We start from the raw sequence: 16,019 nt of genomic DNA, 5'->3' as shown, positions 1-16,019 counted from the left end.
TTATTATCAAGGTCAACATCTCTTTTATTTCCTCCCTAATGATGTAGGATTCCTAAACAGTAAACTGAAATCTTGTTCAGTTGAATGAACAGGTTAGGTGGTGGTATTTCAGTGGGTTTATATGATTCTGCACTTTGAAAGTGCCATTGTCTAGTGGGGTGCCTGATAGGTAAGGTTTCAGTTTGTCATAATGCACTACCATCCGCTTTTTGTTTAGGCCTTTCTGATGACTAAGAACAAAATATGGTCTTTCATAAGATAGAAAGAATGTCAACACTTTATTTTTTACCCTTCGGGTTCCCTTCACCAAATGTCAGATGGTGTCTCCATTCTTGTACTGAATCTTACAGACATTCTTATATTGTTTCTTAGCACACACTACTGACTGTCTGAGGACACCTGTAACAATTTGATGTGTAAGCTCCAGTCTTTTTCCGAGTTGAATCACATATTATGGAAGGGTTTGGTCGTGATCATGGTCTAGGGGCAAGCCAGCAACGATGTCAATAGGTTCTGTTACTTCTCATCCAAGTAGCATTATATTATGCCTAAAATTAGTTGTACTGTGTTTTGTGGCTTGGTAAGTCATTACTGTGTATGGGGTCATGACGTCCCAGTAACAGTGGCAACACTCAGCTCTAGTAGCCAGGATTTTCTGTTGAGTGACATTAAATCACTCTACTTGGCTATCTGATTGGGGTCAGAATGGAGTGGTGTTTGTCTTCTCAATTCCTAATAACTCACACATTCATTGAAACACCTTGGATTCCAACCTGAACAGTTCCCATAAGTGCATGAGGCCACTTTGAAGGTTGTGCTTTAGCTGCACAGTTGGTTCATGTGCGACACTGGAATGCCACATTTTTCTGCATTTCCTGCAAATGCACTATAGGCTCCTCTCCGAAGTGACCCCCAACTAAATCATCGTGCATTTGCTTCAGCACCTCTTCATGAAGTTCATGTGGCAAAACAAACTGGGTATAGAACTTAGTGCCTTCAGTGCAGTAAAAATGTCTCTGGAGGATGCCTTCTCTGATATACAACCTTTTCCACTGATTAGACTATGTTTTCGTGGCTGGAATGTGCTAGAAAACTTCCACACATGGCTCTCTAGAGGGTGTCCTCTTCCTTTATCTTATCCACTTCCACACAGGCAAAGTCAGGATCTACCACTTGTGCAGCATGTAGCTGTTCAGTTGTCCAACCATGAAACAAAACTGGTTTGTTGGCTGCCATGAGGTGAACCTTTTCCACGCCCCTTTGCAACAGTTTCCTATTTTTGTTCTCACCTTGCCCATAATCATCACTTTCTTGCTCCAGAGACTCCGAAGTGATAGGCAGTTCTACCTCCACTTGAAAAATCCACGGGTCTATAGTCCCGGGGTCTTCTTTTCCTTGGCTGTCATCAAATAGTACTGCACAGCTTGGTGAAGGTAATTTCTAACCAAAGGTTCTGGTATCTTACAGGTGCAGGTATTACAACTAGGTCTTTTTAATAAGACATTGGAATTTAAGTTGCGTCCAGGCCGATGAATTATACAGAAATTGTATTTAGCAAGTTTCTCAAGACATCTTGCCAGCTGGCTCTTGGGATCCATTAGTTGTATAAGCCAGCACAGGCTGCTATGATCGGAACGCACTGTGAAGGATCTTCCTAGCACATACTGGTGGAAATAAGAAGTAAGTTCCACAAAAACCAACAGCTCTCTTTTTGTGGTGCAATAATTTTTCTCTGTTGATGACAGTCATCTTCATCCATAGTCTTAACTCCCTTTATTCTCCATTCTGCATTTGGGAAAGGACAGCCCAGTTCCACAAGTGCTGAACTTGGAGTCAAGGATAAGATTGCCATGATCAAAGGGATATCCTAGAACAGGAACGGTAGTAAGTAACCTCTTTAGATTCTCAAATGCCTCCTGACATTCCTCAGTCCAATGAAAATGGGCATCCTTTTTGGTAAGTGCATGTAGGGGATGAGCAATGATGGCAAAGTTCTTTATAAAACGGGGATAATATGAAGCCAAGCCAACACATTGGTGGACCTATGATACAATGGAAGGTTGGGGCCATTCACAAACTTTTAGAATTTCGTGTGGGTCTGCGTTAATGCCCTGCTCTTAAACAATGTACCCAAGGTATGCCACCTGTCGACAGAACAAACAGCACTTAGCAGGTTTCAGCTTTAAATTGTCCTGGTCACCCAAGCATTTCCATAGCATCTTTCCCCAGCACACCAATGTCATCCAACTACATTAGACAGGTCTCCCACTGCAGGCCAACCAGAACATGGTCTATTATTCTCTGAAATGCTGCAGTGGCATTGCACACGCCAAATGGCATGACATTTAATTGAAAGAGCCCTTTCATGCTGCAGCAAGCTGCTGCCTTGCATGCTCTGGGCATCTATTCCACCTTCCAATACTCCTCAGCCAAATCCAAGGTGCTAAGTGATTTGGCTGTGGACAGTGTATCTAGGGTGTCTTGGAAGGAGGGTAATGTGTATGCTAGTTTGACAGTATGCTCATTCAGAGTTCTGTAATCAACACAGAGATGTCTGGTCCATTTTACAGACTATAACTATTGATAAGGCACAACTACTATTGCTATGCTGGGAGAGTTCAGCTTCCAAGCTTTGTTGAACCTGTTGGTCAGCATTGACTAGCATATTCTGTGCCATGCGTTGTGGTCATTGCTTGACCAGGCAGCATCTGAATGTCTTTTGCACAGGGCTGGTACACCCCAAATCAGCCGGTCCTGTTAAAAAGACGTAATTATACTGTTGCAGAAGCTGAGCTAGGCCATGTCCTTCCTCTGCATTTAGCTTAACAGAACTATCTATGTACAGTATCTTTTAAGTGTTTAGGAATGGTGGCGTTGACAGAGCAGTCCAGTTGTGGTGTAACCGAAGACGCACTGTGTTGTATAGCATCCGCTTACCCGAAGAAACCCTGCAATGGCTCCGTTCTTTACTATAATAGCTGCTGTTCCAGGATTATACATCCTAATTGGAATGTGGGTTGACTAGTGGGTCTCAACTTCAACTCTAGCTACCAGTTTGTATTTTCTATGAATACTTTAGTGGTGCTTAACACTACGTTGCCTTTAGTGTAGCCACAAAAATGGGAATTTCCTGGCACAGTTTATTCTCATCCAGGCTCTAGTACAGCAGTGCGTGCTATCCGGACAACTTGGAGCTTAGGTGGTTGTCAGGGGTTAAAATAAGGCACTTGCTCAACAAACAACACAATTTCTCAGCTACCAAAGTCCAAGCTCTTTGTGCTTCTTGTTTTTTGTCATTTCAGTTACAGTAACTTCATATTTGCTCTGTAAATCAGCATTACTTTTAGCTGAAAAGCCAGCATGTACAATTGGAAAGATTTACTCATGGCATTTCAATAAAGACTTGAAAATGCTTGTGTGGATGGAAAAAGTTTGAAATTAAAAGTTTTATTATTATTATTATACTTTATGTGTTTGTGTGGACCAGCCCTGTTTTTGGAGGACTACAGTGGCCTCAGGTTTTATTCCAGCCAATTTCTAATTAATATCTAATTATTGATTCTAAAAGAATATATTTTGCACTGATAAATTATAATAATAATTAAATAAAGTAACTTATGATTAACAGCAAGATGTGTATTCTATTTTTTTTAATTGTTGTGATAAAAATCTGCTGCCATTGTGGCTCAACAGTAAATGTGTCTGAGATCCCTGCATTAGAGGTTGATAGTGCACACCATCTGAGACATCTGATATTTCTAATACGTTTTCATTTCTTCCTCTTTGACTGATTATTATCCAGATTTGTAAACTTATGTATTTATTGTTATTTGGCATCTTTTTAAGGAAAAGAGGCAATTTATGTTTTAGAATCTTAAAAAGTGAGTCAAAATAAAAGTGAATCTTATTTTATTTGTCACATACAATTATACACACAGTACAATATATAATGAAATAATTATTTGCTAAACTCCAAGACATTAAGTAGAATATATAAGTACAATAAACAATAATACATTTATAAATAGCAATAAAAATCATTATGTTAAATGATGGAAATAGTATGCATTATCCATCCATCCATTATCCAACCTGCTGAATCCGAACACAGGGTCACGGAGGTCTGCTGGAGCCAATCCCAGCCAACACGGGGCAGGAACCAATCCCGGGCAGGGTGGTAACCCACTGCAGGACGCACACAAACACTCACCAAGCACACACTAGGGACAATTTAGAATCGCCAATCCACCTAACCTGCATGTCTTTGGACGGAAACCGGAGCACCCGGAGGAAACCCACGCGGACACGGGGAGAACATGCAAACTCCACGCAGGGAGGACCCGGGAAGCGAACCCAGGTCCCCAGGTCTCCCAACTGCGAGGCAGCAGCGCTACCCACCGCGCCACCGTGCCGCCCAGTATGCATTATGTTAAAATTAAATAAACATATATAATATAAATGTAAATAATAAATAAATAAATAAATAATCTCTAAAGCAATAATACACTCATCCTTTGGCGTCCATGCCATTGCCTGGGTGTAATGTTGTCTGGCATCCACAATAGGGCAGAAATGTCTAATGAATAAAGACAATTGCTGGTGTAAGATAGTAAATTGCATGTTGTTGTACATTCATGCGTCATGTTGTCTGGAGTCCAAAACAGGGCTGAAATGTTCGATGAAGAAAGGCAATAAGAAGCAAAAAGAAAGTGGAATTTAAGGGCTAGAATGTTCAATGAATACAGCACAGACCCCTGTGACCCTGTGTTAGGATATAGCGGGTTGGAGAATGACTGACTGACTGACTAACTGACATACAAAAAAAGTGGGATGTAAGACAGAGGTTCACAGTCAAAACAGATGGACTTACCATTGTACCATTAAGCCCGTTTTAATAAATGGGCGTTTCACTCTTCTAGTTAAATATAATAGAATTAACTTTATGTAGCTCTAGGCACTGTCCTTATTTAGGATGCAGAGGGGCAACAGTACCATTTACGATTGCTGGTGTCATTGATAACTTTCTTTGCCCTGGCCCAACATGGATTGGAGGTCTGAGAAACTGAAGAGTGCACCCCCACTGATGATCTCTACTGACCACACCATTCTCTGTAAAGTCTTGTGGTCCTGCTGCATGCTGTTTCCAATCCAGGTGGTAATACATCCTGCCAGAAACCTTTCAGTGGTGTATACAGTATGTAGAAGTTCTTTAGTAATCAGGAAGGCAGTCTAAAATCCCCGAGCCATCTGAGGTGTCTGTGATGCGGACATCAAAGTGTCTGAAGTGGTTCATCATTGGTGTACTGTTAATACTGAGGACAGGTTAGTGACTCTGCTGTCCACAATCAGCTCATTTGTCTTATTGACATTCAGGAGAAGACTTCAGACACCAGCGTGACAGATTCTCAACTTCATCAAGGAAAGCCTTCTCATTATTTATAGAGATCAGGCCCACCACTATGTCATCAGAAAATTTGACAATTATGTTCAAGACATGTGCATCCATGACTGTTGTATAAGTAGAGGGAGTACGCCAGTGGACTCAGAACACAGCACCGTGCAGCACATGTGTTGAGAGTAAGGGATGGTGAAATGTGGCCACCCACTTAAACCACCAGGGATCTGCCTGTTAAAAATTTAAATTTAAAAACCCAGGTGCCCAAGGAAGTGTTCAGACACAGGTCCTTCAGCCTGGTGATAAGTTTAGAGGGGTTAGCTGTGTTAAATGCTAAACTATAGTCTATAAAAAGTATTTGTACATGATTCACATAATTAAAATCAAAGTTAAAAAATATATAGTAGTAGTAATAATTCATTTAGCAGCAGCAATTGGTTGCTAATTAATAAGGTGGCTATAATTAAATCTCTCCAGGAACTGAGTGGGAAACCTTTTCCTTATATTATAAGTTTGTTTTGTTCCCATCCTTCAACACTCTGGTTTATGCCGCACAAATCATTTTAGATTCCTGTGTTTTAGATAAATGTGTACTGAATGCAAATATGTATAATATATCTTGATGTTAATCTGATACGCTAGTATAATATAGATACTATATCCCAATATACTTTTTTTCTTTTTATTCGTGTAAACTTTTGAGGGTTTATGCACTGTATGTTATTCGTGCAGTCATTACAAAAGACGATTACGCCATCGCAGTAAAATGAGCGGCGTGAGGTGACAAAGTCAGATTTGACCCGTAACACACGGCTTAAAAAAGTGAAGCGTAAAAGTTCAGTTGAGCAGTCACTTCCCTTTCAAAACGGACTACGCGGCCACTCGCGCAGGCGCACTTCGACACAGTCAGCTGACCGATTTGTGTACTGGCTTCAACTGGGGAGAAACAGCAAATAACCTGCCGGTAAATCAGGGTAAGGCAACTGGCAAGCGTGGTGGAATTGTTTCAGTGATTTTATTTTTAAAAAGAAAAGAAAACTCGCAAATCTGTGATTTTCGGAAAGGTTTCAGATAGGGCGACTTTTTCATTTGGTCTAACACTGACAACAGGTTGAAAAACCGGTGTATGCTGTCTTTTCATAAAACGATACATGTGTACAGTATGTGTAATTTTTCTGCAAAATAATGAGCAGCATTATGAGTGTATTGTTCACATAGGAAGACCAATACCTTTCAGCGTTTTCAGTCTTTGACGACAGTTTCCAAAAGAAGGGCGAAAAGCTCTGCATTGGCTTACAGTATGCCAAGTATGTTGAACAAGTTCCTCATTCTTTTACTCTCAGGTTTTTGTAGTTTGTTTGCCGTGGCTGCCCGCAGCAGTTAAGAAGTCTTTTGATTTCCCTTATGAGTCATCTTAAGGATTCGGGCGTTAAATAACATAAAAATGAATAATTACTTTTTTTTCGATCTGCTATGAAGGTGCTTTTCAGAGAAGCGTGTATTTGCATAAAGTTAACTCTTCGTGGTGGTGCAGGAAGTAAATTAGTTGCTTGTATACTATAATATTTAACTAGTGCATTTACTCTTTCTTTATACAGTATATGGGTCAGTCACTTTCTCCATTTCAGCAATTAAGAGAGAGAACGCGATTGTTTCATATGTAAAACGTTATAAAGTGTCATAGAGACAGAGCCCAGGCGATGTTTCTTTTTCGCTACAAATGCCAGTTCAGTGTGAAGTTTTTTCGAGTGCTTCTTTATTGCCAGATCAAGAGAAACAAAGTTGGATGATGCCTGTTTAAAAATGAAAACTAAGAAGCTTAAGATTTCATGTGTTGCAGAAGTATAATGGAAGACACGGCACAGTGGCGCAATAGTTAACGCTGCTACCACATGGTTTGAGTTCGAATCTTGGTCTCAGTTGTTATCAGGGTAGACTCTCCATATTCCCTCGATGTCTGTGTGAATTTTTCTTTGACTTCTGTGGTTCACCTCCAATCTCCCAAAAATTATGTAAGGTTATGTAACAAGTCTGAGTTGACTGAGTGTGAACTGATCTTGTGATAAATTTACTTCTTGTCAAAAGTAGTAGTAGTAACATGTACAGAATACTGCAAAGTTCTCATTTGCATGTCTAAGAAAATTGTAACACGTCACCTAACATCACTACTTTGATTAAAATGAATGTTTTAAAATACATAACTTAATGTTAATTACCACAATCACAAATTGCAGTAAGGAGACCAGGGTTCACATTCTGGGTCCTCTCAGTGTGGAGTGTTCTCCCCATGTCTGTGTGGGTTTCCTCAGGGTACTCAAGTTTCTTTCCACAGTCCAAAGACATTCAAGTTAGGTGGATTGGCAAAATTAAATTGGCCTTAGGGTGTGTTTGGGGTGTATGTGTATGTGTTTGCTCTGCGATGGACTGGCACCCTGTCCAGGGTTTGTTCCTGCCTTATGCTAGCTGGGATAAGCTCCAGCATCCCTCTGCAACCCTGTTCAGGACTAAGTGGGTTAGAAAATGACTGACAAATTGGCTTTCTCAGTGCGTTCCTTACTCCAGCTCCCATTACCTTAAACCTGTTAAAAAGACATACTCTTTATGGTTGCCCTAAAGTGACCCTTCTTTTTTAATGTAGTTTAATTGATCTGTCTTATTTCATAACTGTTTGGAATTTATTTTTACATCATGTCTTGTGCCTGATACTGTCAAGTTCAAGCCTACTATAAGAATACATTTGAAGAATGTTATTTTAATATGAAAGGTGAAAATGACTGTAAAACACAAGGCTGCAAGTTCAGTAATTATCATTGAATTTGTGGGGGAACCTTAACATATTATATAACTTGCTGCAAAAAAAAAATATGACAAATACTTCAGAATTTCCGTATTGAGCACCAAACAAAGTCTCCTAATTTTACCAGATTTTAAAATATACTGCAAGAAAGAAGCATAATAAAATTAAAAACAGTGATTAAATGGCAACATTCCCCCCCCCCCCCCCAAGAACTGTAACAAATCATTTGTGAGAGGCAGCACAAACTGCTTTACTGTAGTTAAAAATAATATATTAATTTAACATTACATATTGCAGTGTGGGTGGCATGGTGGCGCAGTCGGTAGCGCTGCTGCCTCACAGTTAGGAGACCCGGGTTCGCTTCCTGGGGCCTCCCTGCATGGATAGATAGATAGATACTTTATTAATCCCAAGGGGAAATTCACATACTCTAGCAGTATAAAGAACAATATTAAATTAAAGAGCGATAACAATGTAGGCATACAGACAGACAGTAACTTTGTATAATTTTAACGTTTACCCCCCCGGGTGGAATTAAAGAGTTGCATAGTGTGTGGGAGGAACGATCTCCTCAGTATGTCAGTGGAGCAGGACATTGACAGCAGTCTGTCGCTGAAGCTCCAGCAGACCCCCATGACCCTGTAATTAGGATATAGTGGGTTGGATAATGGATGGATGGATATTGCAGTGTATTTTTTTTCATCTTATATTGCTGACAAATGTTTTACAGCTCCTTGAAACAGCTTTCCTTATGAAAGGCACTATACAGAATAAGCATCTGCCATGATGGTATTATTATTTGACTGACACCTTTATCCAAGGTGACTTAACAACAGTTTAGATAGAATTGGTTTCATTTCTTTTGTTTTCCCAGTTGGAGCACAGGCAGGTGAAGTGAACTTGCTCATGGTCACACAGTGTCAGTGGCAGGATTTTAGTTAACAACCTCAAGGTTAGAAACCTTAACCACTACGACTGGTGACTTACCCATTAATACTACCCACAAAGTCGGCTTGCCTTCAGTTTTGAATGTGCTAATTAAACTAACAAAATGAATGCTAAAGAAATTAACAATGTGCTATTCAGCTGTACTGTAAATTACAAAACTATGCAAACTGACTTGGATACATACAGTATATAAAGACTCATGTTAATCTCCACACATTGTTTATAATTTTTGTTTCATTTTAATGTAAATTTAGTTTATTTCTTTATAACTCTCATTGACAGTACAATCAGAGTGCTTATACTTCATCTCTTAAGTAATAGTATACCTAGGTTAATTCACTGTGATCATGTCAGATATTCCAGTCAATGCATGAGAAACACTGGTGTAGCACTGCTGTGCTGTTGTTACAGGTTCAGTTATATTTTTTCATGCCAAGTTAATTAGATCATAGACACTTTCTGTACTGCTATATAATTAAATTAACACACAATACCAAAGCATTTCTGTAGTATTTTGTTCCCTCAAGCAATACCATCTGACAACAACATAATACTTCTGATTCAAGTTTTCATACATTGAAATCACACATCACAAGTTTTAATGTGCAGCATGACTTAGTTTCAAACCTAGGAAACTGTCTCATACATCTTTTCTTTGTCAGCTGTTGCTTTAACAAGAGATGGATTTTAAAACACTATGACAGAGACTTAAAAAACATGTGACAGATTTGAGCTAAGTCAAGCCATAAGTAAAAAGATACCTGGAGAGCAAATGTGTTCTAGGAGAGTTAGTGATAATTTTACTTTATTCTCTACTGTCAATTTTTTTTTACAACAGTTTAGACCTGTCACTGTTAATGATTTTGGTAACTGATTAATCTACCAATTTACTTTGACAGTTAATTGATGATTCACAATTGTGTTTTTTGTTAAAAATTAAGTAATACTTAACTGAACAATAACAAACCAGGCTTGGCAGTTTAAGGACTCCAAAATACGCTATTGCCTTTATAAGAATATGAAAACTATTTTACACACACATACTGTATATATGTATACACAATTAATACAGGATTCTTAAGAAATTGTATATTAAATGCTACTAAAGGTGCATATTATGCAATATTCAAAAATACTTCAAAGATAAACAAAAAATTCTAATTTACTTTTAGTAAACTAAAATGCAATAAAAAAATAATAGCTTTCTTCACTGTCTCTGTATAACATTGTTTTGCGTTTATTAATTTTTTGTGCAGTTCACTACTCCTATTAATGAATGTGAACATATGAACATACTCAACCCTTAAACTTGCTCTATTTTTAGGTACAAGGTTTACTGCTGCATAGAAATAGTCTGATGGCTTACAGCTAGCAGGAATGAAAAAGAAACATTTTGCCAGCAAGACAAGAATTCCGAAATAACATTAGATTTCCACTGCAACAGTCAATCTTCTAAGTAAACGTCTATTTACTTAGATCCCTAACAGGCTCTATATATCACAATGAATAGATGATAACAGATTTGTGAAATACCAGTATGTTCATAATTTTAAAAAGACCCTTGCTGCATACAGTAACACTGGCTAAGTTTAGATTTTCTTGATCTTTCAGTGTCCCACTAGGCAGCCTACTTTACGTTAAAGATTTCTGTTTTGTCCACATATTAGGAACCTTTTCATAGCCCAAAGAATCAATTTCATATTCAAATGACTATCTATCTATTATAAAAAGAAATCCTGTCCTGGAAAGCAAAAATCTAGTCTGCGATACATGATCTTCTCGGGAGACATTTTAAAGACCCGCGAGACCAAAGACACGCCCTACTTACAATCTATCAAATAGGACAATAGGCAGCAAAACATTCAGTCTTGTGAAAGATTTGAGCACACACAGATCCAGGGCTCTCAGCGCATATAAAGCGTATAAGGACAGTACATTATAAATTAAATGTCGACATATAAGCGAAGAAGAAAGCAGCGTGGAGAAAAGAGACTCAAATGCGTTGGACAGAAAAAAGAGCAAAAAAGAATAATCGAGGTGCAAATTCAGAAAATAAGGAAAGTAATTATCAGCCCGGAACAAGTGGAATTGAAAAAAAAGCACGTCCAATCTGGCTCAGAATTAAATGACAGTGAGTAAAAGACAAAGTAGAACTTCAAAAAGACGTTTACAAACGTTGGCGCTAAACACATGCAGAGCAGGTTAGAGACTATGAAACCAGGGATATTAGAAAGGCTAAAAAAAAAAGGATGGAGGAGGGATTACTGTATTTCTTATGGGGAAATTCACTTTGATATACGAGTGCTTTGGACTACGAGCACGTTTCCGGAACGAATTATGCTCGCAAACCGAGGTTCCACTGCAGTATATAACATCAGTTACCTGCTGACTTAAAAGAGGTGGGCTAGAATTCTTCCAGTTGAGCAAGATAAGTCTATGTGCCAATAGTGAAGTAAAGGCAATTACAGTTTGTTTGTCCTTCTCCACTTTAAGCCCACCTGGGAGTACACCAAGCACCGCTGTTAATGAATTAAGAGTGATTGTGACACCAAGGCTTTCTGATAGGCATTTAAAGATTTTGATCCAGAATGTTAATTTGCATGCCCAAAAAATTTTTTTTAAAAGTGTTTGTATTGCATTTAATTATGTATTTTTGTTTGTTTATTTTATGCAGAACCTCCTAAACCATTTTTCCACCTACCTAATGCTTCAACATGTCATACCAGAGAGCCACAGAAGAGAATGCTGTCCAGATGTCACAAAAAATAAGTTCAAACATCCACAAGATTACACAGCTTAGTAAGTAAACGTTTTACATATTTTTTTTTGTTAATTAAAAATATGTATATTTTAAATAAATATTTCTTCCGACCTTGTATTCTAAAATGTATTTAAATAATGATGGGGGATTATATAGTATACTTTTTAAAATGATTTTGAATACAAAAGTTTTACTGTGTTCCCTTTCAAAGTAGTTCTGACTCTTGTATGCAAATGTATTTTATTTTTAAATTTTAATTCTTCAACTATCTCTCTTGGCGGCATGGTGACGTAATGGGTAGCGCTGCTGCCTCGCAATTAGGAGACCCGGGTTTGCTTCCCGGGTCCTCCCTGCATGGAGTTTGCATGTTCTCACCGTGTCTGCGTGGGTTTCCTCCGGGTACTCTGGTTTCCTCCTACAGTCCAAAAACATGCAGGTTAGGTGCATTGGCGATCCTAAATCGTCCCTAGTGTGTGCTTGGTGTGTGTGTGCGTGTGTGTGTGTGTGCCCTGTGGTGGGTTGGCACCCTGCCCGGGATTGGTTCCTGCCTTGTGCCCTGTGTTGGCTGGGATTGGCTCCAGCAGACCCCCGTGACCCTGTGTTCGGATTCAGCGGGTTGGAAAATGGATGGATGGATGATATCCATATATTAACCATTCTTGTATCAAATTGATCAAAAACACCTGAACCCTGTTGTTTCTTTATATTTTCTCAGCTATTATCACGATTATGACCTGTGGAAACCTCTTTGTGATTATTTCCGTCACTCATTTCAGACAGCTTCATATACCAACAAACTTCATTGTTCTGTCCCTGGCTGTAGTTGATTTTCTGATTGGTTTGTTTGTAATACCTTTTGAGTTTTCTTCGTCATTTAAATACTGCTGATATTTTTTGTACTTCATCAACTACTCAGTTATTGTGAATGTAGTTTCTGTTTTAAATTTGGTGACAATATCACTAGGTTGCTAATTTGTTGATTGTCATCCAGTTATTTACAGCGCTAAAGTTACAAACAAATTTAAGGGTGGAGTGGTGGCTCTGAGGCTAAGGATCTGTGCTGATATCCAGAAAGTTGCCGGTTCGAATCCTCGTCACTGCCAAAAAAGATCCTACTCTCTGGGACCTTGAGCAAGACCCTTAACCTGCAATTGCTCCAGGGGTGCTGTACAATGGCTGACCCTGCGCCCTGACCCCAAGGGGTATGCGAAAACTAACAAATTCCTAATACAAGAAATTGTATAAGGCAAAATAAAGAACCAAAAACAAATGTGTGTGCACATTTTAATCAACTGGTTTTTAGCACTTTTGTACACATTAACATTTGTTCATTTTAGTGGTGATAGAATAGAAACTGAATTGGTGTGAAGGTGCTTATAGGTTACTCTGCTTATGCTGTGGGGGAGAATTCACCTTGTCACCTTTTCTTTGTCAGTTTCATTTATGATATTTTTATATAGCTGATTCTTTTTAGCGACAGTGAGTCACATAAGAGCCATCAGTATGATAGTTCAGCAATCTGGGAATGCAGAGAGCAAAAATTGAAACTGTCCAAATCATCAGAGAGAAAAGCTGCTAAAGCATTAGGGATTATGGTGACTGCCTTTATTTCTGTGTGTCACCTAGCTTTCTTTTGAATGCATTTGCCTCATATTTATCTCTTCCAGTTGTACTGCTGAATGGCTTACTAGATAAACTTGGTTGGCTTAATCACCTTGTATTCTGGCTACAATCCTATTATTTATGGTTTATTTTATCCCTGGATGCTGCAATCTTTGAAAATGTTAGCAATATATAAAATATTTAGGCCAGCATTCTCGCTTGTTAACTTATTTCCAGAAAAGTACTTTAACAGTAGATGCATATGAGTGTGCACAGTTTGTTTCTCATTCTCGTTTTTTTCATATTTTATGTTTTTTATTTCATTTTTATTATCTTTCTATAATATTTGACTGGAAGAGAGGGAGTAGGCATGTTACTGACAAAATGAACCTTTTCTGGCATTTTTTCTAATCATGGAGCTTTACCTTTAGCCACTGAATCCAAGGAATCCTCAAGTTTGGAGTGGGAATATAACAGCTTCCTCTTCAGAGAGCTTAGGGATGGGCCTAGGTCATCTAAAAACACAAAAACTTTACAGGCAGGGGTGCTGACATTAAATGAAAATTACTCAAAGTAGAATTTTTACATATATTAATTTCACAATGGTACTGGAAATATTTCCTTATTTTGGTTTTGATGGCTAAAAGAGAGGCAAAACAGTCTCACTTCCTGCGTTTAGCACTTCATAGATAATATTGAGTCCAGTTTTTAATTTCAGTCTAATTTGATTGATTAGTATTTTGTGGTTGCAGTCCTCCACAAGGATGCACAGTCTCTAAAGATTAAAGTTATAATGTAAGTTTGGAAATCTCCTACCTTCTGTACCAGCAGAGGTAGCTGGCAAACCCTATCATGTATTGTTCCTCTAGCAGTTATCCTCATGAAGGCAGGGTCTTCTACAGTGTGGGTGTTAATATCAATAGATTTGCAGTAATCATAATTTTGTAAAAGAGAAGTAATACACTTCCAATGAGTACATGGTGCATAAGTAGTCAGTAAGTAAATGAAGCTGCATGGAAGTATTTATGATCATGGGGGCAAGTGACTGGGCTATAAAAATATTGCTGAGCCTAGACTGAGATTGATGGCAGAAAGAGATACAAAATATATTTATTAGCATCATGTAAAAGTTTTTCAGCACTTGATTCCTGAAGGTCAACCTGTCAATTTGGAAGCACAGAGACCATCTTCAGCATCCTGAAAAAACAGGAATACATTTGTCATGAACTGAGGAGGATGTGCCATTGACTACTTGCAGAGACAGAAGACAATCCACTTTGCCAACAATGGTGTTCATTTATCTGAATGTAAAATAGCAGCTTCATGTGTCACTTCATGGATTATTTTGATCTTTGAAAACACTGCCTTTCTAACTTGAGCCATGGCTGAACCTAGTTGGGGGAACAGATGAATTAGCTGGCCTTAAAAAAGAGATTGGGATTTGTTCTGGCCTCCTGAAGAACCGTGTGTTAGTCATCATAATAAGAAACTTCATTATTAAGGTCCTTGGATGAGAAGAAATTCTATTACGAATATATGTTGTATATAATGGAATCTTTCATTTAGTGGGAGTGAAATCATGCATGTTGATAAGTACAGCTGGCAATTCACCATGTTCCTCAATGTCCCAGACTCTTTTGTGATTTTCTTCTACTCTTTTTAACCTCAGTTATATTGTGGCAAAGGCCACTTTACACTGCATGAAAGCTGAGCAACACAGGGTACTCACTTGACACCAAGCTGGTTTACCACAAAATTCTTTATGTACTCTAAAAAGTCAGCTATTTTATTCTTGCCTACATCTTGAGCCAAGATGGCCCCAGAGTGAGAGATCTTCTGGTAGCTATTACTAAATCCTTATATTATTTTGATTGTGTCCGTCTGTGATCAATTTAAACAACTGTTGCCACAACTACTACAGTAATCCCTCCTCAATCGCGGGGGTTCCTTTGAAGAGGAAGATATGTTTGCATTCTTTTAATTGTGAGACGGAACTATCATCTCTGTCTTGTCATGGAGCACAGTTTAAACTTTTGAAAAAGAGACAAATGTTTGTTTGCAGTGTTTGAATAAAGTTCCTGTCTCTCTACAACCTCCTGTGTTTCTGCGCAAATCTGTGACCCAAGCATGACAATATAAAAATAACCATATAAACATATGGTTTCTACTTCGCGGATTTTCTTATTTCGCGGGTGGCTCTGGAACGCAACCCCCGCGATGGAGGAGGGATTACTGTAACTAGCCTGCTCTTGAGTTTTGTAATGGAGCTAATCGGTACAGGGGTCCCAACCTGAAAAAAGTATTACAACTTACGAACAAATGTCCATTTTTCAAGTCAAAAATGTTATTGAATATTGATCTATGTTTTGAAATTGAATGCATCTCTTCAAAAACATAAGGCTTTTATCAAGAACACAACATAGTGTAATCAGTTCAGTTAAGGTTTATTGTTATTTGTACAAAGTACAATGAAACTGTTATGTGTGTTTTTCACAATCATGCTGTCATTCAGCATG

At 38.4% G+C, this 16,019-nt stretch overlaps 1 protein-coding gene across 1 annotated transcript in view; it reads left to right on the top strand.

Moving 5' to 3' along the window:
- The first annotated feature begins 6,239 nt into the window (after positions 1–6,239).
- Positions 6,240–16,019, top strand: part of stx7l (syntaxin 7-like) — a 197,400-nt gene continuing 187,620 nt past the window's right edge. Inside the window, exons 1-2 of the mRNA XM_028797913.2 lie at positions 6,240–6,369; positions 11,815–11,939. Coding sequence (XP_028653746.1) covers positions 11,855–11,939 — 85 coding nt within the window. The 5' untranslated portion in view covers positions 6,240–6,369; positions 11,815–11,854. The remainder of the gene's footprint in view (positions 6,370–11,814; positions 11,940–16,019) is intronic.

Source organism: Erpetoichthys calabaricus, chromosome 3, assembly GCF_900747795.2.
Source record: "Erpetoichthys calabaricus chromosome 3, fErpCal1.3, whole genome shotgun sequence".
NCBI lineage: Eukaryota > Metazoa > Chordata > Cladistia > Polypteriformes > Polypteridae > Erpetoichthys > Erpetoichthys calabaricus.
This window is presented reverse-complemented; position numbering and strand designations above follow the sequence as displayed.